The sequence below is a fragment of the Lethenteron reissneri genome, chromosome 18 (assembly GCF_015708825.2).
Source record: "Lethenteron reissneri isolate LAM-NWPU_2019-01 chromosome 18, ASM1570882v1, whole genome shotgun sequence".
NCBI classification, from domain to species: Eukaryota; Metazoa; Chordata; class Hyperoartia; order Petromyzontiformes; family Petromyzontidae; genus Lethenteron; species Lethenteron reissneri.
In genome coordinates, this window is record NC_083796.1 from 3348427 (window position 1) to 3366404 (window position 17978).

General features: G+C 46.4%; 2 protein-coding genes across 9 annotated transcripts in view; both read right to left on the reverse strand.

Annotated features, from left to right (window-relative positions):
- Positions 1–8956: 8956 nt before the first annotated feature.
- Positions 8957–10680, reverse strand: LOC133343580 (C2 calcium-dependent domain-containing protein 4C-like). The gene has a single exon (XM_061553268.1). The coding sequence runs from the start codon at positions 10529–10531 to the stop codon at positions 9629–9631; it is 903 nt and encodes a 300-aa protein (XP_061409252.1). The 5' UTR covers positions 10532–10680; the 3' UTR covers positions 8957–9628.
- Positions 10681–11661: 981 nt separating this feature from the next.
- The window catches only part of INTS3 (integrator complex subunit 3), a 39434-nt gene continuing 33117 nt past the window's right edge, over positions 11662–17978 (reverse strand). For 5 of the 8 annotated variants that reach the window (XM_061553465.1, XM_061553464.1, XM_061553461.1 and 2 more), the window contains exons 28-30: positions 17424–17497; positions 16478–16648; positions 11662–14824 (exon numbers count right to left, since the gene is read on the reverse strand). In XM_061553465.1, the coding sequence (XP_061409449.1) occupies positions 14750–14824; positions 16478–16648; positions 17424–17497 (320 nt within the window). In that variant the 3' untranslated portion in view covers positions 11662–14749. The remainder of the gene's footprint in view (positions 14825–16477; positions 16649–17423; positions 17498–17978) is intronic. The other 3 variants (XM_061553467.1, XM_061553462.1, XM_061553460.1) reach the window with 1 other exon arrangement.

A 17978-nucleotide genomic window follows, 5' to 3' on the forward strand; every position in this document is an offset into this window, starting at 1 on the left:
ACCCCCCCTCCCCTCGTCACACATCGTCACCTATTAAAGCCAGCACGGTACATGAGGGGGTGGGTGCCCAGCACCACGCCCGACCGCCTTTGTCTCCCCAGTGGCGATGTTTACACACCGCACGAGATACTCATTCGAGGCTGAGTCTACCTAGGGGAGGCCCGGGACCGGTTCAGATAATCGTCACTGTGTTGGCCGTGAGCTGGAATCGAACCCGGGTCGCCGGGTTAGTAGCGCAGCGCGCTAACCACGACACCACCGCGAGCAGCGGCACGCGCACACACACAGGCACCCAAAGACAGAGACACATACACACCGTATCGTGAGTCATGTGCATTGCTTGGTGGCCCCACCCGCTGGTACGAGTGGTTTCCTAATTGGGATTGCTACCATTGCTCACATTCGTCCTCTTATTCCGTAGTGCGCCTATTATCGCGGTGCCCAGATTTTGTGCAAGCGGCTCAAAATCACAAGGGAAATAAGTCGGGGTGGGGGGGGGGTGTGGAGAAGGAGGCCAAACGACCACTCCACGAGTGACTTGCACGTCTATGTTTCTCTTTGCTTTGCTCTGAGCAATCATGGTTCCATATCGTAGTGCGCCACATCACCGTGAGATGAAGACGTTTCAAAGCACACCGCGAGCAGCGTGACATCACCTCGTGTCAGAACGACCCCCAGAAAACGACTTCCCCGGTGTCTGTCCAAGATCATTTTGTGAGCACTTCTAGGCGCGACACTTTTACTGGTAGGAACCTCCTGGTTACACCAGCCCACAGGGGATTATTGTGTCCGTCCGTCCGTCGTGCAGGGAGGGGCTGGGTGGGTAGGGAGGGAGGGGCTGGGTGGGGAGGGGCTGGTCACCCCGTGGTGCCCTTATACAACTTAACGTTTAACCTACTCACGCCGGCTTGTGCCCACCCTCACAGTCGGGCATATTTGCGGAATACACCACGCCGCCGTTGACCCTGGCCATTGACCGAGCAACCCAACGTTCCTACCAGCTCCCTCCGCAGGAATGTGTTTAACAGCCCCTGCAAAGCGTGCCTTCACTTGGCAATCAAACCAGGTTTTGGGGGGGGGGGGGGGGGGGTTCGGGGTGGTGCTGTTCATATCTCCGATGCGTTTCCGTGGTTGTACCATACGTTGTCCGGCATGATGTCCGACGTTTGGCTGCACGTGCTGGGAGCGTTCAGTTCCTAGAGACATTACCAAGGACGTGGGATGAAATGTCAGACATGATGCCAAACGATATGTAATACGAATGTAAAACTCAGCAGATTTTTTATTATGATTAGAGAACCCGTTGCTCCGCAATGGGAAATTAGTGACAGCAGTTATTTTCATACTTGTCTCACTATCCTGTACTCGGAGCATTACAGTAATTAGCTTCTTTACGTAATAATACAATTGCATAAACCATCACGCAAACTCCGGTAATCCTCGCAGAAGCTTTTGGCTAACCATCAAACAATTACGGCCACTGCATCGTGCGCATTCAGATGTACTTCTGTGGCCGTCTGGAACGCTCTTCAGTTCCTATACTAGGAAGCCACTGGGAGCTATGTACTCTTAAATCCATTTTAAAAACTCACTTCTTTAGAACAGTTTTTTTTATTTAAAGCTTTCGTGGGTGCAGGGATTCATATTCTTGGTTCTTTCGGTAAAGTCACGTAGAAGGGAAATAATAAAATAATAAAAAATACAAATATAAAACAATAAATGAATATTTTTAATTATTTTATTATTTCCCTTCTACGTGACTTTACCGAAAGAACCAAGAATATAGTTTCTTTAAAGTTGAGTTTGTTGTCCTTCCCCTGAACCTCCGATTAGCATGGTTGTTTTGTACCGTACATATACGGTACAAAACAAGTTCAACATGCATACATAGGTAGTGACTGACTCAGAGACACGAAGAGTAGGATGCACTCTGTTTATTAACGCGGCCTTGACAGTTCACACTTGGTAACTACGGATCCCAGTCAGGACAGCTGTTAGACTGCCTGACTGGCGACGCCGAGATGGTGAAGACGGAGACGAAGACTCCAGCAGCGCGACCGGGGCCTCACTCCACACGACAGCCCCAAGGTCCCCTTCTGGGGCCCCTCTTATACTGTCAGCGTGGCCTGGCTCCGCCCCCGGCCACGCCCCCTTCTGGAACCTACCAGCGGGTTCTCGATGTGCCCCTTCCGTGACCCTTCCCCTACATCCCTCTCTGGCCTATCACGTGACCTGCCGTCAGTCAGGGCTGCTGTAGTTGCAGATACCCTTCCCTGCCAGCAGCCAGCACTCTGTTGCTAAGTGCCCGATTCTATGTCACTACACATACAAAATGAAAAAATAATATTAAACGTAAGATTTGTTGTTATATTTTCTGGGATTTAGACAATATTCTGGCGAAACCAATGCCTTAATAGGAGCCCATATGGAAAAGTTAGTGGATATTTTAATGAAATGTTGTCAGTTTTCTGTGTTCGTTACTACCACCTCTTCGGTGTCGCTGTCAATCAAATGTCTTCCCAACTTTTTCTTGCACCGTTTCAAATAAATGCAATGTTTATTTGTTGCACGGAAATTGTTGTGTAGCCAGTTACCCAGCTAGTTTTAGTGCAACGGTCCACAGTTATTGTTGCAGCGGAGAGGAGCCCAGCCAGCAGCCAGCCTGGAAACTCGGGGCATAGATTATTGTGAATTGTCAAATTATTTTCAGAAATGGAGTTTAAAATTTTTAATCACGAAAATAAATTCAGATGTCTTTTGCGTGATGTCAATGGTGACTTAGATAAGGCCATCTCGTATTGTCTTTCCACTACACTCGAAAATTACTTTTGATTATTGGTGCCTGAAAGCTGGATTTGAGCCAGGATCTCAGCATCACCGGCGAACTGCTCTGACTCGGCATCGAGGCCACCGAAGCCACCTGGCTGCATCTTTGAAGATAATGAATTCTGGTACTGTTTGCTGCCACCAATTGGCCTGGCATTTAAAATGTTCCCCGTGGGCAACTGTCTCGGGGAGGAAATTGTGAGTGGAGCTTTTATGTTTGCACTTTACCCGGCACAGAAACTCGTGGCAATGTCATAATCCTGATGCTGCTCACTTCAATTTTGACGCATTATTTTGAAAGGCAGCATGTTTAAGTGGTGGTTTTTACCGGAGTGATGTGTTAATCTGAAAAAATGGAACATTACCGCTTGCGTAATCCGTCGCAGACAATTGCAGGCAATACAGAGTAATTTCCGCACGGCAAACGCGAATGCAGAGTAGTTTGGAGTTGATTTGTTGCTTGGATGATCCTGTTCAGCCAGCTTCCCGGCTATTTTACAAAAGGAAGACCCGTGGCGTGTGAGCAGAGCAGCAACACAAAAGAGAGAACGAGTACAGGGTCCCTTGAGGAATATTGTACAACTAACAAACGACATATTTGAAGGTCGTAAATGAAACCCATGCGAATATTTTAAAAATAAATAATGACATTAAGAGGCACCAAAAAAGGTGAGGTGCATGTGCAAGCAAGCTCTATATTTTAGTCTAACAGTGACATAAACACACACAAAGAAAAAAAATATATAAACATGTGGGAGCAACAGGTGCCAGAAAAGGGTTAGGTATAGATGCAAGCAAGCAATGTGCTTTGGTTTCATAGGGAAATAAAGAAGGGCAGAGAAGAGAGGGAACGAAGCTGTAGAGCTGCGAACAAGGTTTGCTTAAGACGATTTGGGTTTTGTGAAGCCCGATCCATGGGTTTTGATCAGGGATCCAACTGAAACCTCACAAGGGTGAGGTCTGCACAGCGAGCCGTGGAATCTAAAGCACCAAGCGGGATAGATGCTTTACGCGCCGGACGAATGCAGGCTAATTGAGGAAAGGAGAGTTGTTTTTATTATTTCTATGAAATCGCAAACGAAAAAAAAGAAAAAAAAATCCTTACAATTCAACGTGGCTTATAAATAATGCATTTCATTTGTCTTGCCTACACCTTTCATCTCCAATAGTGGAAAGTGTAAACAAAATGTGACTCTCGGCAGATCATTCATTATTTTGTTTCTCTCAATATACATCTCCCACATCACTCGTCTTTCAGAGTCCTGGTGATGTTTGGAGAAAAATTTGCAATTTTCAACTCGGGCACATTAAGACACGCAGTGATCCATTTGCATGGCACTATGCTCACTGTGTCTCACATTTTGTCTGCGGCACTCACGCGCAGACCTCGGTACAACGGGTCGCAGCACAAATTGGTGGCACCGAAGAGGTGGAGACACTTCAGTGGGACGGATGCACATCTTCTTGTGCACACAGAGCCACTTGTGAGCGACTGCTGTATTGATTCCACGGTGTTCTAGCAGAAGCTTAGCGAGAATGAATGTGGTTCAAATAGAGACGAGTCTATGTGTACTCTGTAAGTTAAACAAATACGATTACAAAATGTATACTTTTTAAATTGAGGCGGCTGATATATAATGCAGTGCAAAAAAAAAATTGCACTACATTATTCGTTTCTTTTTTGGGTAAGATTCTGTAGGTATAATGTCAATTGTATTCTACTATAACCCTCCACCACCCGACAGAGCCATTCAAATCAAATTCTCACGTGGCCAAATACGCCAATTGATTTGGTTTTTCAGGAAAAGGGAGGAACCTTGAGAAGCAAACAACATTTCGAGAATTGCATGGACGACGTTTCTCTGGAGATTACACCCAGCGTCGTCTTCAAGTGTTGACAAAAGCTCATCTCTCACGAGAAAGCTGTGAGCTTTTTTGGCGGAATCTCCAAGGAAACGTCGTTCGTACAAACATATGAATATTCATCTTGGGCGAATATCTGAACCGACCATGGGCCTTTCCTATAGGTCGACTCAGATTTAATTAAGTACCTTGTGCGGTGTGTAAACATGAGCACCGGGGAGGTAATGGCCACTGGGCGTGGTGCTGGCGACCCACCCCCTCCCGTGGATGCCACGGTGGCTAATAGATGTTAACTACCTCGCCTGCGTGCGGGAAGACGTGGGTTCGATCCCAACCCTGACGCCTGCTGTATATTTGGAGTTTGCGTGTCTCTCTTCTTACGGTCGCGTGGATTTTTCTCCGGGTCCTCCCATTCCCCCCCCCCCCCCCCCGACGTTTAGAAACATACGTTGAGAATATCTGGCTGCGATAAATGTCCACGTGATGAGCCACTTCGTTGAGCTATCTTTTGCGAGCAGGTCACTATTGAAAAATAACTATATAGCTAAGTGGACCTTACCTGGTTAAATAAAAATTGTTTATAGTTATCGTTTCATAGTATGCAGTGCCGGCCTTCATAGGTGCTCGCTAACAGCACTTGCCCCAACAGTCTGTTAAGGCTACACAAGGAATATATATTTGTATTTGTATCGCACGTGCCGAAGGTGGCTGGTTGTTGTGATTGTTTGATAGGTGCATGGAATATGAATGTAACGTTTACATTATTCAGGTATGCTGTGCGATTACGTATGGGTGGAGCGGCAACGCTATGAACATCGACAGCATGAATTCGATTCTCGGATACGGCTGACAACAGTGGCGAGTGGTAACTGACGCAGCGCTGAGGTGGTCACTCCCTTCAACCTGCCACTGCACAGCATGGGGAGGTATGGTCAAACAACATCTATGGACGACGCAGCGTGGGGAGAGGCCTTCATCCAGCGGTAGCTTGACAAATGGATGAGTTTTCAGTATGCACCTCACCTGGCAGTGTTCGCCCTGTGGTCCTGGCTGGTCGAAACTGGTCAAAGCACTTCCAGTAATTACGCTAATGAATATTGACAATGTCTTTACATCAAACGCACGCAATTCATCAGGCTGATGAATGGCTTTTCCGCGCTCCCATTTGAAATGTTAAACAGACGCCGTCGTTATTTGTCAGTCAGCAGGCATGAGATGCGTATGACTTTATAGAAAAACATGTTTTCTTTTTGAAAATCATAATTGCGGTGCATAAGCCCAAAGACGGACAACAACATAACGGCCAAGGCAACGGAATATGCCAGTGATGGAATAGCAGATAAAAAACAAAGAATGATGATGATACCTGGCATTTGCTTACCTTTAGTAGTCTCAAAATCCATTGGGATGTTTTGTGCCAATTTCACCGATGGATATTTGGATTCGTGATTTAATTTATTTTATACCTACGTGACTTTACCGAAAGAACCAAAGAGTATTTGGATTCGTGTTGGTGGGCACCCCAGAGTGCCCGGAGAATACCCGCCTGCTCGTTCAAGGGGGATAGCGCTCAGAAACGATCAATAATTGACGCGGTTATTAACATAGAGCATCGCGATATGAACTTGAGAAAAGATGCGATTCGGGGGGAGGTGGTTCCAAAGCCGAGTGGTACCAGAAGGGGGGGAGGAGGGGGGGGGGAAGATATCAGTCTTGCGTTCTACCATTCGAATGGTTGAAGCTCGTGTGGATGAGAGAAAACGATCAATCTGGTCGAAGGAGTTTTCGACATCGGTGGAGATATGAATGCGGCGTGAGGTTCATGGGAAATGTGTTCAAGTTCAAGTTCATTTATTAGGTATAGCCCTGTGAGCCATTCGGCTCTTGAATCGGGTGCAACCGCAACAAACAAAAAACAAAAACATGAACAAAAAAACATCTTAAAGTGAATATGTGACTAAGTGCAAACAGAAAATCCAAGAAAAGACAGCAAAATATTGCAGAAAAAAACACCGTACACCAACGCTGTGTGCAAAAATCCCAGTGGGATGCAAGTCAAACAACAACAACAACAACCATAAGACAACTTAGATTAAGGCCATCAGTCTAACTCTGTACTACAACAAACAAACATGTGTGACGCAGTCATAAGCAAAGGTGCAGCCATGCAATGTCCAACTCACTCCGTTGCCTTCCACGAGAGGGCAGCTCTGCAGGTCTCGCCTTGAGGATATGTTGGCCTTCTTCTTCCGTGCTGGTCAGGCGTCTTGGAAGAAAGAGGAGGGGGTGGTACCCACACTTTACCCCACCGCACACGACCTGCCGACCAACGAACTGTGGTGAACACGTGTCGACTGATGGGTGGCACGAGGCGGTGAGAGGGAGGGGAGGTGAGCATTTAAGAAACGTACCCATTGTATACATTGCCGCGCTGGGAGATCGAAGGGGTGTCCTCTGCAAGTCGACTATAGCTAACCATTAACCCACGGCAGCATCTATAGCAGTGGTAATGATCAATAGAGTGATAAGATTGTATTAAGTGATGGATTGCAGTCTCCATTCTTGGGTTCGGGGTTGGAGCGAAAATCCTTTGATGGTGAAAATGAAACGTTGTTGTTGATGTTGATGCTGCACGAGCGATTATCCACATTAAGTTTAATAACAAAATACTCGCAACAGGAACAACAGATGCCATTGACATTTTCGAAAAGCCATTATAGAAAATGATGTTCCGGGCCGCATGAAAACAAATGTCATACCTGACATGATTAACAAAAACAAAGTACTGTACACTTTTTATAATAATGTATACATTTACCCGAGAAAGCCACATCGAGGCTGAACACTCTCTTTTCAGTCGAGTCGTGCGTTTGGATATTTGGACAATTTGGATGGAAATCGGAGTACCCAGAGAAAATCCACGCAAAGGGAAATGAGTCGCAACTGATGGATTCAACGATCCACTGCTGTGCTCCGGGCAGTGCTTATGGAGTGAGGAGGGAACGGCAGGGACATGGAACACAGAAGACATTACATTCTCAATTAATAAAGTATCATTGTGCATTCACGTTATCGTTTGCATTTGAGTAATATAAACAAAATCAACAACATGAGCATTAACCGCCTTTGTTAATTGCTGTAAGGGGAGAGAGGATTGATAGGGGAGGGGTCTTTGTTCTGTCCTGGTCTGCCGGGTGGCTATTACAGTACACGTTCACCTAAACACATTCCTGCGGAGGGAGCTGATAGGAACGTTGGGTTTCTCGGTCAATGGCCAGGGTCAACGGCGACGTGAGTAGGTTATATAAGGGCACCACGGGGTGACCAGCCCCTCCCCACCCAGCCAAGCCCCACCCCTCCCACCCCCCACCCAGCCCCACCCCGCCCCATCCCACCCTCCCCTCCCCACCCAGCCCCAGCCCCTCCCCACCCTCCCCTCTCCACCCAGCCCGACCCCTCCCATTTTTGAAATCACGACGGACGGACGGACACAATAATCCCCTGTGGGCTGGTGGAGCCAGGTGGTTCCTACCAGTAATATGACCCTGGCTGTACTGCCATCTCCTTAGGCACCATGCGATCCCACGCCTACAACACCTCGCAAGCCAGGTGGTCGCCCATCCGAATATTGACCACTCTTCTCTCCTGCTTGGGAGTCTGAGATCGGGCACATTGATAGTGATTTGGGTCGTAGGAATATTTTCTGAATGAGAGATCCATCCGTACGGATGGTTTGTAGCTTGTAGCATTGTCTCCTGGTCGTCGTGGGGTTTAATCAAACGCCCCGGTTTCCTCTCAAGCGCAAAAGCTACAGGATAAGAGAATTGACATCCTAATGCAGCTGCCCCCTGCAAAATATCTTGAGACTCTTTGAGGCTTTCCCCGATAAATCAGTTAATTAAATGTGCCGTTACGGAACATTATATTTACTAATCTCCAATCCCTCGTAATCAATCGCGGTTCGCATTTTTGTGGTAATCAGTCTGAGTTCAAATTAAGTGTGAACACGCTGCACGTGCCTGATGATTAATCATCAGTAGCTCCACGTAAGAAAACCTCGGTCTCATTATCATTAACGTCATGCTGGACGCACGCAGATTTCCCACTCACTCAGCCCTCTCAACATCACGTGACGCGTGTTTGTCAATCATCAGACGCGTGCAACGCGTAATGTAAACATGCATCTACCACAAACTCAATACCCAACTGCATAACGCATAATTCGATTTTATTTTTTTCAAACACAAAGTTGACGCATTTCATTCCAGTGTCCCTCGAATGCGTGTGTGTCTGTACACGTGTATGTCTATTAATAATGTGCAGTGTGTGTGTATAATGTGAGTGTGTGCATGACTATTGGCGACATTGTCAAGAAAATTTATGATGAGGAAGACGATGATGATTTAGATGATAGGGATGATGATGATGAGGCACACGACGACGATGGCGGTGATGATCATGACGAAGATGAAAGATAACGGGGAAGATAATGACAAAGATGAAGATGAGAATTAATAATCATAAGCTGATGATGAGGAACATGACGATAATGATGGTGACGAAGATGATGATGATCATTCAATCTTTATTTTACGTGGCAATATCGCTCTCAATAAAGTAGGCATCGGTACACATTACAGCGGAACGGGAACGGTACGGGGGGTGGGGGGAGTCGTAGAGCAGCAACAGGAATGAAAAGAGAAACCCGTCAAGACATCGGCGGCGAACACCGAGTGAATTGCAACCGCGAGCAACAAATAGCATAAGAAAAACAAGCAGTAAATAAAATAAATAACACGGTAAGAAAATGATAAGGATAGTGATGCTGACCATGCGTTTACAAAACCTTGATTTAATACACTTGCAACCACAGTGGCCGAGTGCAGAAATAATAATTAAAAATTTCCTTCTTCAAACACAAACAGCGTTAGGTGACTGATTATTCCCTTCCCCGACTGTCCCCTGGCTCTTGGCTCGCCTCTTTATTCTTCGTGCCGCTGCTGCCGCCGCCGCCGCTGCCTGGTTTCATGCGTTTAATGCTGGGCAAGTGTTTCCTGATGAGGCCCCTGAACCTCGTCTTTGGCTTCTTGAAGAACCCATCGTCTGGCGGAGTCACTGTGAGCGCCGGGATGGTCTCCCAGGAGATGGCACGGCTGGCGACCAGCTCAAAATCGACAGCCAGTGCAGCACCGCAGCGCGCCTGGCCAGGCACGGGATTCGATCGACTTCGGTACAACGGCAAACCTCCTCCTCCTCCTACAGCTCCTCCAGTACCACCACAGGTCCCGGCAGCTTCAGCGCCCACCATCTGGCAGGCGTCGCCTTGCTCCTCGTGGTCGCTCTCGAAGTAGAGGGACTCCTTCCTGCGCGTGTGAGGACTCTCCGTCACCGTGGGGAACCCGTAGGGGGTCGTGCTCTTGGGCAAGTGCGGCAGCGACATGGCAGCCCGCATGAGAGGGTCACTGGTGTCCAGGAGGTCTCCCGCCGAGCTCCCCGACGCCGTCTTGACCCCGTGCCTCCTCCTCATCACGGGGTCAGATTGGCTGAGGGTGCGGCTCAGAGAGGGCACCCCCAACGTCGCGTCGTCGCGTCCGGCTGCAGTTGCGGGCGGAGGCGCCACCAGCATCACCTCCAGCGAGGGGATGATAAACTGTGGGATTCTGCCCGGAGTGACCACCATGCCGAAAGCTGCCGCTTCCTTGCCCTGCTGTTGCTGCTGCTGCAGAGATGTCTTCTCATCTGAGGTCTTGCCCGGAGGCTTGAGAGATCTCATCATGTTCCACATGACTGCCGCGTTGGCTGCCTCTCGCCAGGAGGCGCGTCGATGCTGCGATGGAACCATGGGGGTTTGGGATGATGACGATGAGTTTTAGTCTTATATATATATTTTTTTTTACCGTCTCTTTTTATCGTTCAACTTTCCAACCCCCTCCCCCCTCCTCTCTATCCCTTTTCTTCTGACGCGGGTTCCCTGCAGCGTAACGCCCCAGCGCTCTGTCTCAGCGCAATGAGGAGCGAGCGAGGTGTGACGGCTGCTACTTATATAGCTGCAAGCTCTCACTCACTCCACTCGGCGCTTCCTCCCGCCCTCTCGACCATCAGCCAACCAGCCAATGCACCTCAACAACAATCACGACGACGATGTTGATGATGATGATGATAATAACACCACGAAGCACGGCAATAATTTGCCTGCTTACCTGTCGAATGAGCTTCATAGCTCATCGGATTCCTCCAGTATAAATAAATATTCTGATCATCTCAACCATTTGCCACCATCATATATTGTATATATTTCCACTGCTGGATAATACCTTATCTTCGTCATTATCCAACCTGCTACTTGTTCACTTCTATATTTAATACATTTTATCCTCATCTACTTCCAGGATAGAAAATAATCACGGTCAATATACGTTAACAAGATAAATACGCAAACAATACGCCTGCCTCCTTCACGTCTCTCTCTCCAGATAATAAATGCAAGTCGTTTGAGATTTTTTTTTTTACATTCCATCGGCCAGACGGCCTTCTGCGAGTCAATGTCCGTGGCCGATGGTATGTGTAAATATACTTTTATATTTTATTTGCGCGCAGAGAGAGCGATGGGAAGGTGTATTGGCGGCAGCCTTACTGCTGAAATCGGTAGGACGAGATAGACCGTACGCGAAACGGTGAATCATTCACCTGGTACTGGTAGAGTGCCTTGAAAGGTGTATCAGGGCTTTGCTCACTTCCACTGTGAGTGGCGCAAATTCCACGTTACTGTTACGAGGAATTGTCTCGAGTAGTCACAACCTGCCCGTAAATCCCCACAAAAGGGGGCAATCTTTTTGCTGAACCAAAAAAAACCTAAATCTCCATATGCAGATGCGTGAGAGTTGTATGTTGAGAATAGTTGCAATAGGCGAACAAACATGGACAAAATGACACCCACAACGCGAACAAAAATCACCATAACACAAGCGGGTATTGACAACGTTGTATTGTTTTCTCGTTATGTTACAAATGTGGCTCTCAATGTATTCTAACATGTACATAACATGTAACATGTGCACAGTACGGAAAAAAGACACATCCAGAAATTTGTTTGCAAGCCACTTTTTAAACGTTTCATTCCCTGGTTGTGTAAAATATACATTTTCCTTTTTGTTTTTTTAAAGCCTACGTCAGCAATATACAGCATACCTGGTAGCCCCCCCCCACCCGCTCCCACCGACCCCTTCACCTGCCGTGCACCAACTTCCATACAATAATAATAAAAACTATAATACACCTGTGCGCGACCGCAGATTCCGAAACACACCTGCTTTACAAAGGCCTCTGGAGGCACCGACCGTTGAGGTTGACGGCACAAGTCGCAGGCTACAGTACGTCAGTCTCCTCCTGCCTGCCTGCCTGCCTTCACAGTCCTATTTTGACATGTTGACAGTCGCCACGCTCCCCTCGTTGAAAGATGTTCAACCGTCGCGCGGAACGGCTCGAGAAACCAAACGTAGCGATACACCAAAAAATTAGCAGCAGCAAAACACCCGCCGAAGGTTTCCTTGAGAGGGCATAACCTGACCTGGAGGCAGGACAACTACGTACCATGGACCAGTTGGTTTGTTGCTAGTGCTCGCTAGACAGCTTCCATTTGATGGATGGATGTTCAGTGATTGAAAGATGTTTCTTTCTCATCGCCATACCGCTATCGAAGGAGTTTAAAGGCGGTTTTCCCCCACCCACTGCGAGTTTAGCTCGGGGAAACAAAAAAGCGGGTCACAATGGGATGAGTCACCGCGTATATGGTGGCCTTTCTGTGTGGCGCAGCTGTGGTGCTGAAAAGGTGCCGAAATCAGTGCTGTTGTCTAAACGAGTGACCAATGGGAGCAATACTTCGCTTCAACGGTGGATTCCGACTGAACAAATTAAGGCTGTCATGGTACAGCCAAGGGCAATTACAGCGGTGCATCTCCAGCGGCAACGGAATCGGCTCTTTGATGAACACCCAGGGGTTGGGTGATAACAGCCCGACTCCCATCACTGCACCAATCTACTGACCAGTGCGTGAGTTGCGTGGACGAGCAGTGTGCTTCATTGCGGGTCCACCACATTATTTACCAAACCACACCTCCATCCTGATGCATTTGATCTTCCGTCACTTTTACCATTCTGCGTGTAGTTTGCACAACTGCCGAAAAGCGAGGTTAAGAGCTAAATGCATTTCGCCGAATTTTTGTCCAATTTTGACCAAAGAATGTCAACATCTCGGTTATCAACGAGGTAAAAATCGCAAATGCAATTTGTTTGTTGCCATTTCGTCAACATTCCGTAGTGGCGGCCCGAAGTGTTTACTGCGCTAATGTGAGCTGCGTGTGTGGTTGGGTGAACGTATGAGGGTACAGCGGTCTGTAACCAGTGCCCAAGCACTGCGCGTGGTGCTTTCGTGGGCTGTGTGGGGTCTTAACTGCCGTCTGGTGGCCATGAGGGAATGGGCTTCTCAGAACCTTCATTTAAATGTTAGAACTTCCAAAATGAACAAACAAAAACTTTTAAAAGAAATAACGAAATGTTCCCTTACAGTGGCACTCGATTTAAACGTCTTAACAAGAAGCTGCTCAGAACTTTTCCCAAATATTTGATTCAAACTTACTTCAGATTTGTACAAATTTGCATGCTTTACAATAACGGACGCTATTCTGTAGAATGTTAATGTGACATTTACTTTAAAACCCTGTTGTCAACACTGACCACTTTAGAAAACAGAACTGAGTTGGCTAAAAGTAAGTCATGATTGTTGTATACACATCTGTATTTTTACTTTTGTCATCAGCAGCGCACCAAGTTAAAAACACGATTTTTATATACACGTGTGCCTTTCACGCTACCACTTTTAGATGCATTAATTAAAATAAAACAACATGTTAACTGTCTCATTTATTTTGCATTCAAGGCTGCACGTTTATAATCGAGTCTGGAATTGTGACTTTTTTCACAGAACAATTTCCACTACTTAAATGTTGTCCACATTTCGAGTGACATTTCGTTTGTCTCTATCCATATATAGCACGGATATTTTAATTACCAATACCCATCGTTCTGCCGTCAAAAAGAGACGCTGGACATAGTTTAAATTGAGTAACATACACTTTCAAGAACTGCAGATCTATCGATTCATTTTTTTTTTATAGAAGACAAGTAAGAATGTTAAAAATCCCTGAAAGAGTTGCACGCGGCACTTTGGAATGTCATCATTTTGATCATTAGTGCGCGGCCCATCTGAAAGGGTAGCGATAAAAGGACAAGTGCCATAGGGGGAAGTAACGTGTTTGAACGTGTTCAACAGCATCTTCACTGAGGCCACCTTTGCTGCTCGCCTCGTGAGGTAATTATTTATTGCTACCGTATTTTGCCAGGCGCGAGTTCTCAAATGGATTCTTGGAGCTTGCCGTGAACCTGTGCCTTCATCGCATTATCCGTCGACTTTTTATTGGCCTTGGAATCCAGGGCTGAGTATCATGCATCCACGGTATTGTTTGAAGGAGCATTCCACGACTCGTTCACAAGCAGCACTGGTTCCGGGCCGAGGGATGGATTTTTCAACCTAAGTCGAGGCCTCTGCTTTTATAAGGATTGGGGCAAAATGTTGTGAATCTGAGACTGAGGCTTCCACCCAAAGAATATAGGTGGTAAGAAAAACATCAAAGTTACAAAACAATCTTGATTTACTGAAATTTGCCATGTCATGATGACGAACGCAAGCCGGTTAGTTGAGCGTTTGTTGAAATGCAATTCAAAACTGACCAAAATGTGATCGCACAAATTCAAGCCGACTTCCATAATTGGGTTTTTTCTCTCTTCAACCGCTTCCATTCTAAGTTTGAGTACTAAGACATAGGACAGGGCCGCAGCTGCCGTCCGAAGTCCTTTGCATCAGAGGCGTGAGCAGAAACGAATCCGGTGACTCGCTACGCTGTGTGGGAGTGAAACTGTCAATCTCTTCTCATCACCGTACTGCAAAGTGTTTGGATCTGTCGTGCGGTAGGAGCACGTTTCAACACAAGGCCCGCGACACGGCTCAGTCACTGTCCGATCCCATGGCTGAAGGTTTCCTTTTCCTCTTGTGAGTTTTGGGTTTCGTGTCTTCCTCCTCCTGCAAGTCAAAGCCACAAACAATGATATAAACCCAATTACGTAAACTATGACACTTACATTTTACATGTAGGTTTTTACGATCAATATTATGATTCATAATTGGTTTCTTTTGGGTTCAAATCTAGAATTAGGTCGTGCCATATGAGCTTGACGGGAAGGCACTCATTCAGCACTTGCCCCTTGAACATCATCAGTCAAGACCCATCTATTGCTGGATGAAGACCTCCCCGAGTCGCTGTCACCTCTCAAGGTCCTGCATTGCAACAATCCATCCTCACTCTGATCATGAAGTACAGGTAGTCCCCGAGTTACGATGGTCCGACTTACGATATTTCGATCTTACGATGGCGATAGCGATACGACAAAATTGCCATCAACAACCTAACATCGTTCAAGTATGCAGAAGACGGACAGAATCTTGGTGAGTACAGTACAATATGATACGTTACGATACGTTCAATGCATGTATGATACGTAGCTTTAGCGATTTAATTTTAAGGTTATCATGATATGATACGTTCAACGCATGTTAAAAGTTTTTATAGCAGATAAGATTGTTTCCTGAAAAAACTTTCTATTAAATTGCAGTTCATATAGGTAGGCTAAGAATTTACCTTGTTTTTTTTACTTTACATTTTACTGTGCAATACAGTATTGTAATTAATAAATACATACGGTATATAGTTTATACAGTAGGGTACTGTAAATTGCTCTGTTTTGCTAAATTATCACCATTCTTTAAGACTCCTGGGTAGGCTAGGCCATCTTCAACTTACGATATTTTCAACTTACGATGGGGTCGTCGTAACGCATCTCCATCGTAAGTAGAGGAATACCTGTATGGTGAAATAGTCTCGACAAACATAGATAGAAAAATAATAAAATGATCACGATGTTTCGATCGCCACACAAGCAATCGTCATCAGGTGTAAAAAAAAAAATACATGATGACGATTGCTTGTGTTGCGGTCGAAACGTCATGATAATAATATTATTTTTCTATCTACGTGGTTTTACCGAAAGACCCAAAGAATATGAATTCCTGCAGTAACGAAAGCTTTAAGTCAAGATTTAACCTCCAAAAAACACATAAAACATGAGGAAGCCCTCATCCAGCAGTGGACTCACACAAGGCTATCCATGTACAATGAATCCATAACAGAAGTTTTTCTTTAGGATTACATCGCGTAAAAATAAATGTATCGTTAAAACCACCGCCACCACCCGACACAGACAATTAGTAAGGTTTGTCATCGAAACAAAACATGCAAATTCGTTACGAGTACAGCACATCGGTGTGTTGGAGAGGAAACGCACAACATTTACAATTCGAGGATGGCGTTTCGCCAGAAATTACAACTAGCATTCATAAGGCGACAGCCACATTTGTGGAGAAATCCTCCTGTGTCGGGTGGTAGTGGGTTTAACGACACATTTATATTGATGCGATCTAACCCTAAAAAAACCTCTATTATGGATAATATTGGTCGCGAAAGCCTACGTGTTAATGTACAATGAATACAACACCCACGAATGTCAACGATAGCAATCGCAACGACCGACGGTAAAAGTCAAGTGATGCGCTGGGAAAACAGTGGACCCTCGCGCAAGAAAAAATAACCTTTGGTTAAATGCAGGAGCTGTCGCTCACCGATTGGCTGCTGCCAGACGACTCCTCCTCATTGCTGGCGGGGGGCGGAGCCTTCTTGCTGCGGGGGCTTGTGGCGGCCGCCCCCTTCCGTCGATTTCTCGTGGGTTTTGACGAATCCTCAAAGTCCTCGGCAAGCGCGAACAGATCGCTGAACCTGACGCGAACATCCCGCCCGCAGTCCCAAAGTCCAGAGCAAATAAACATAACATTAATATTCACGGTCAAGGTCAAAAGGTCATCATGGCCAATGCCACCAAACCTTGCTACCATTTCCTGCCACCTGACCTTTAAGGCTCCCTCATTGGTCTTCCCCTTTCTTGCTACTCTCTGGGCACCACTCTAACACCCATCTCTGTCACCCGGCCCCTCTCCTCAATTCTGCACACTGTGACAGAACTATTGCAACCTCCTCTTCCTGATTATATCGACAACACATCGGTTCCACATTGTGTGATGAATCTGTACTTGCATTAACGGATAATTTTAACATGAACGATTAATTAATTGAACGATGTAGATTTGCACAATGAACCTCAAGATCAATGCAATATGAATTTCAGTGAACATGGATGTTGTCAGCCTCTGTAATACAACTCTCTGTAAGCACACTCATTATTGCATAAATAACGGTCGGTCTCTTGTTCTCCTATGCTGTCCCTAATGTCTGGGACTCCCTCCCCCTGATCGTCATCACCACCGACTCTCCTCCCTCTTAATCCAGGCTCAAAACCATCCTCTTCTCTTCCTCCTCCTCTGCATCTGAAGAGCTGCTTCTCTCATCACACCCAACCCTCTGCCAACCCTCACTTGGCCCTCCTTGCCTGTTCACCTGCACTGCTCATGCATGTTGACAGTTGGTCGCATTTAAGACCCTAAACAAGTCCAAACATCATTGTACTGTACGGCACAAATCACAGTGGAGCAAACACGCCGGTGTTGCGTTTCACCTTGATTTCTGCCCTTCGTCGCAGCTCGCCTGAACGTGCTGCAAGGCTTGCAGAATCGGCGTCTGTGCGAAAACTGAGCGGCATGGGGTGGGGGGGTAGGGAGGTGTGAGGGGAATAAATAAATTAATAACACCGACTGGCTAAGCTCTAAACGGCTCACAGACTCGGGGGGACGAGGTTTTGTGGATGCTTTCTGGCATCCAGGGGACAAAGTGAATGTGAGCAGCCAAAATGACGCTTCTGACGTCGCTCGCCGGCGCTCTGGTGGGGAGATTCGGTCCCAGGTCTCCCCATGCAAAAGAGACTTAGGGTCTCGTGTGGACTCGCACACCTGCTTCTACATGCAGCCGCCACATTACGAACATATCATCAAGTACAACTTATCACAGGCGTGTATTAAACCGAATGGAAAATTATGAAACGCCAGTTTAACAGCGCCGGCAATGGATTTACCGGTCTAACATTTGGAAATGGTAATTCTGATCACCATGTAGATAATTTTTGGTTCAATGTATTTAATTTATACACCTCTTTAATTATTGGGCGAACATTTT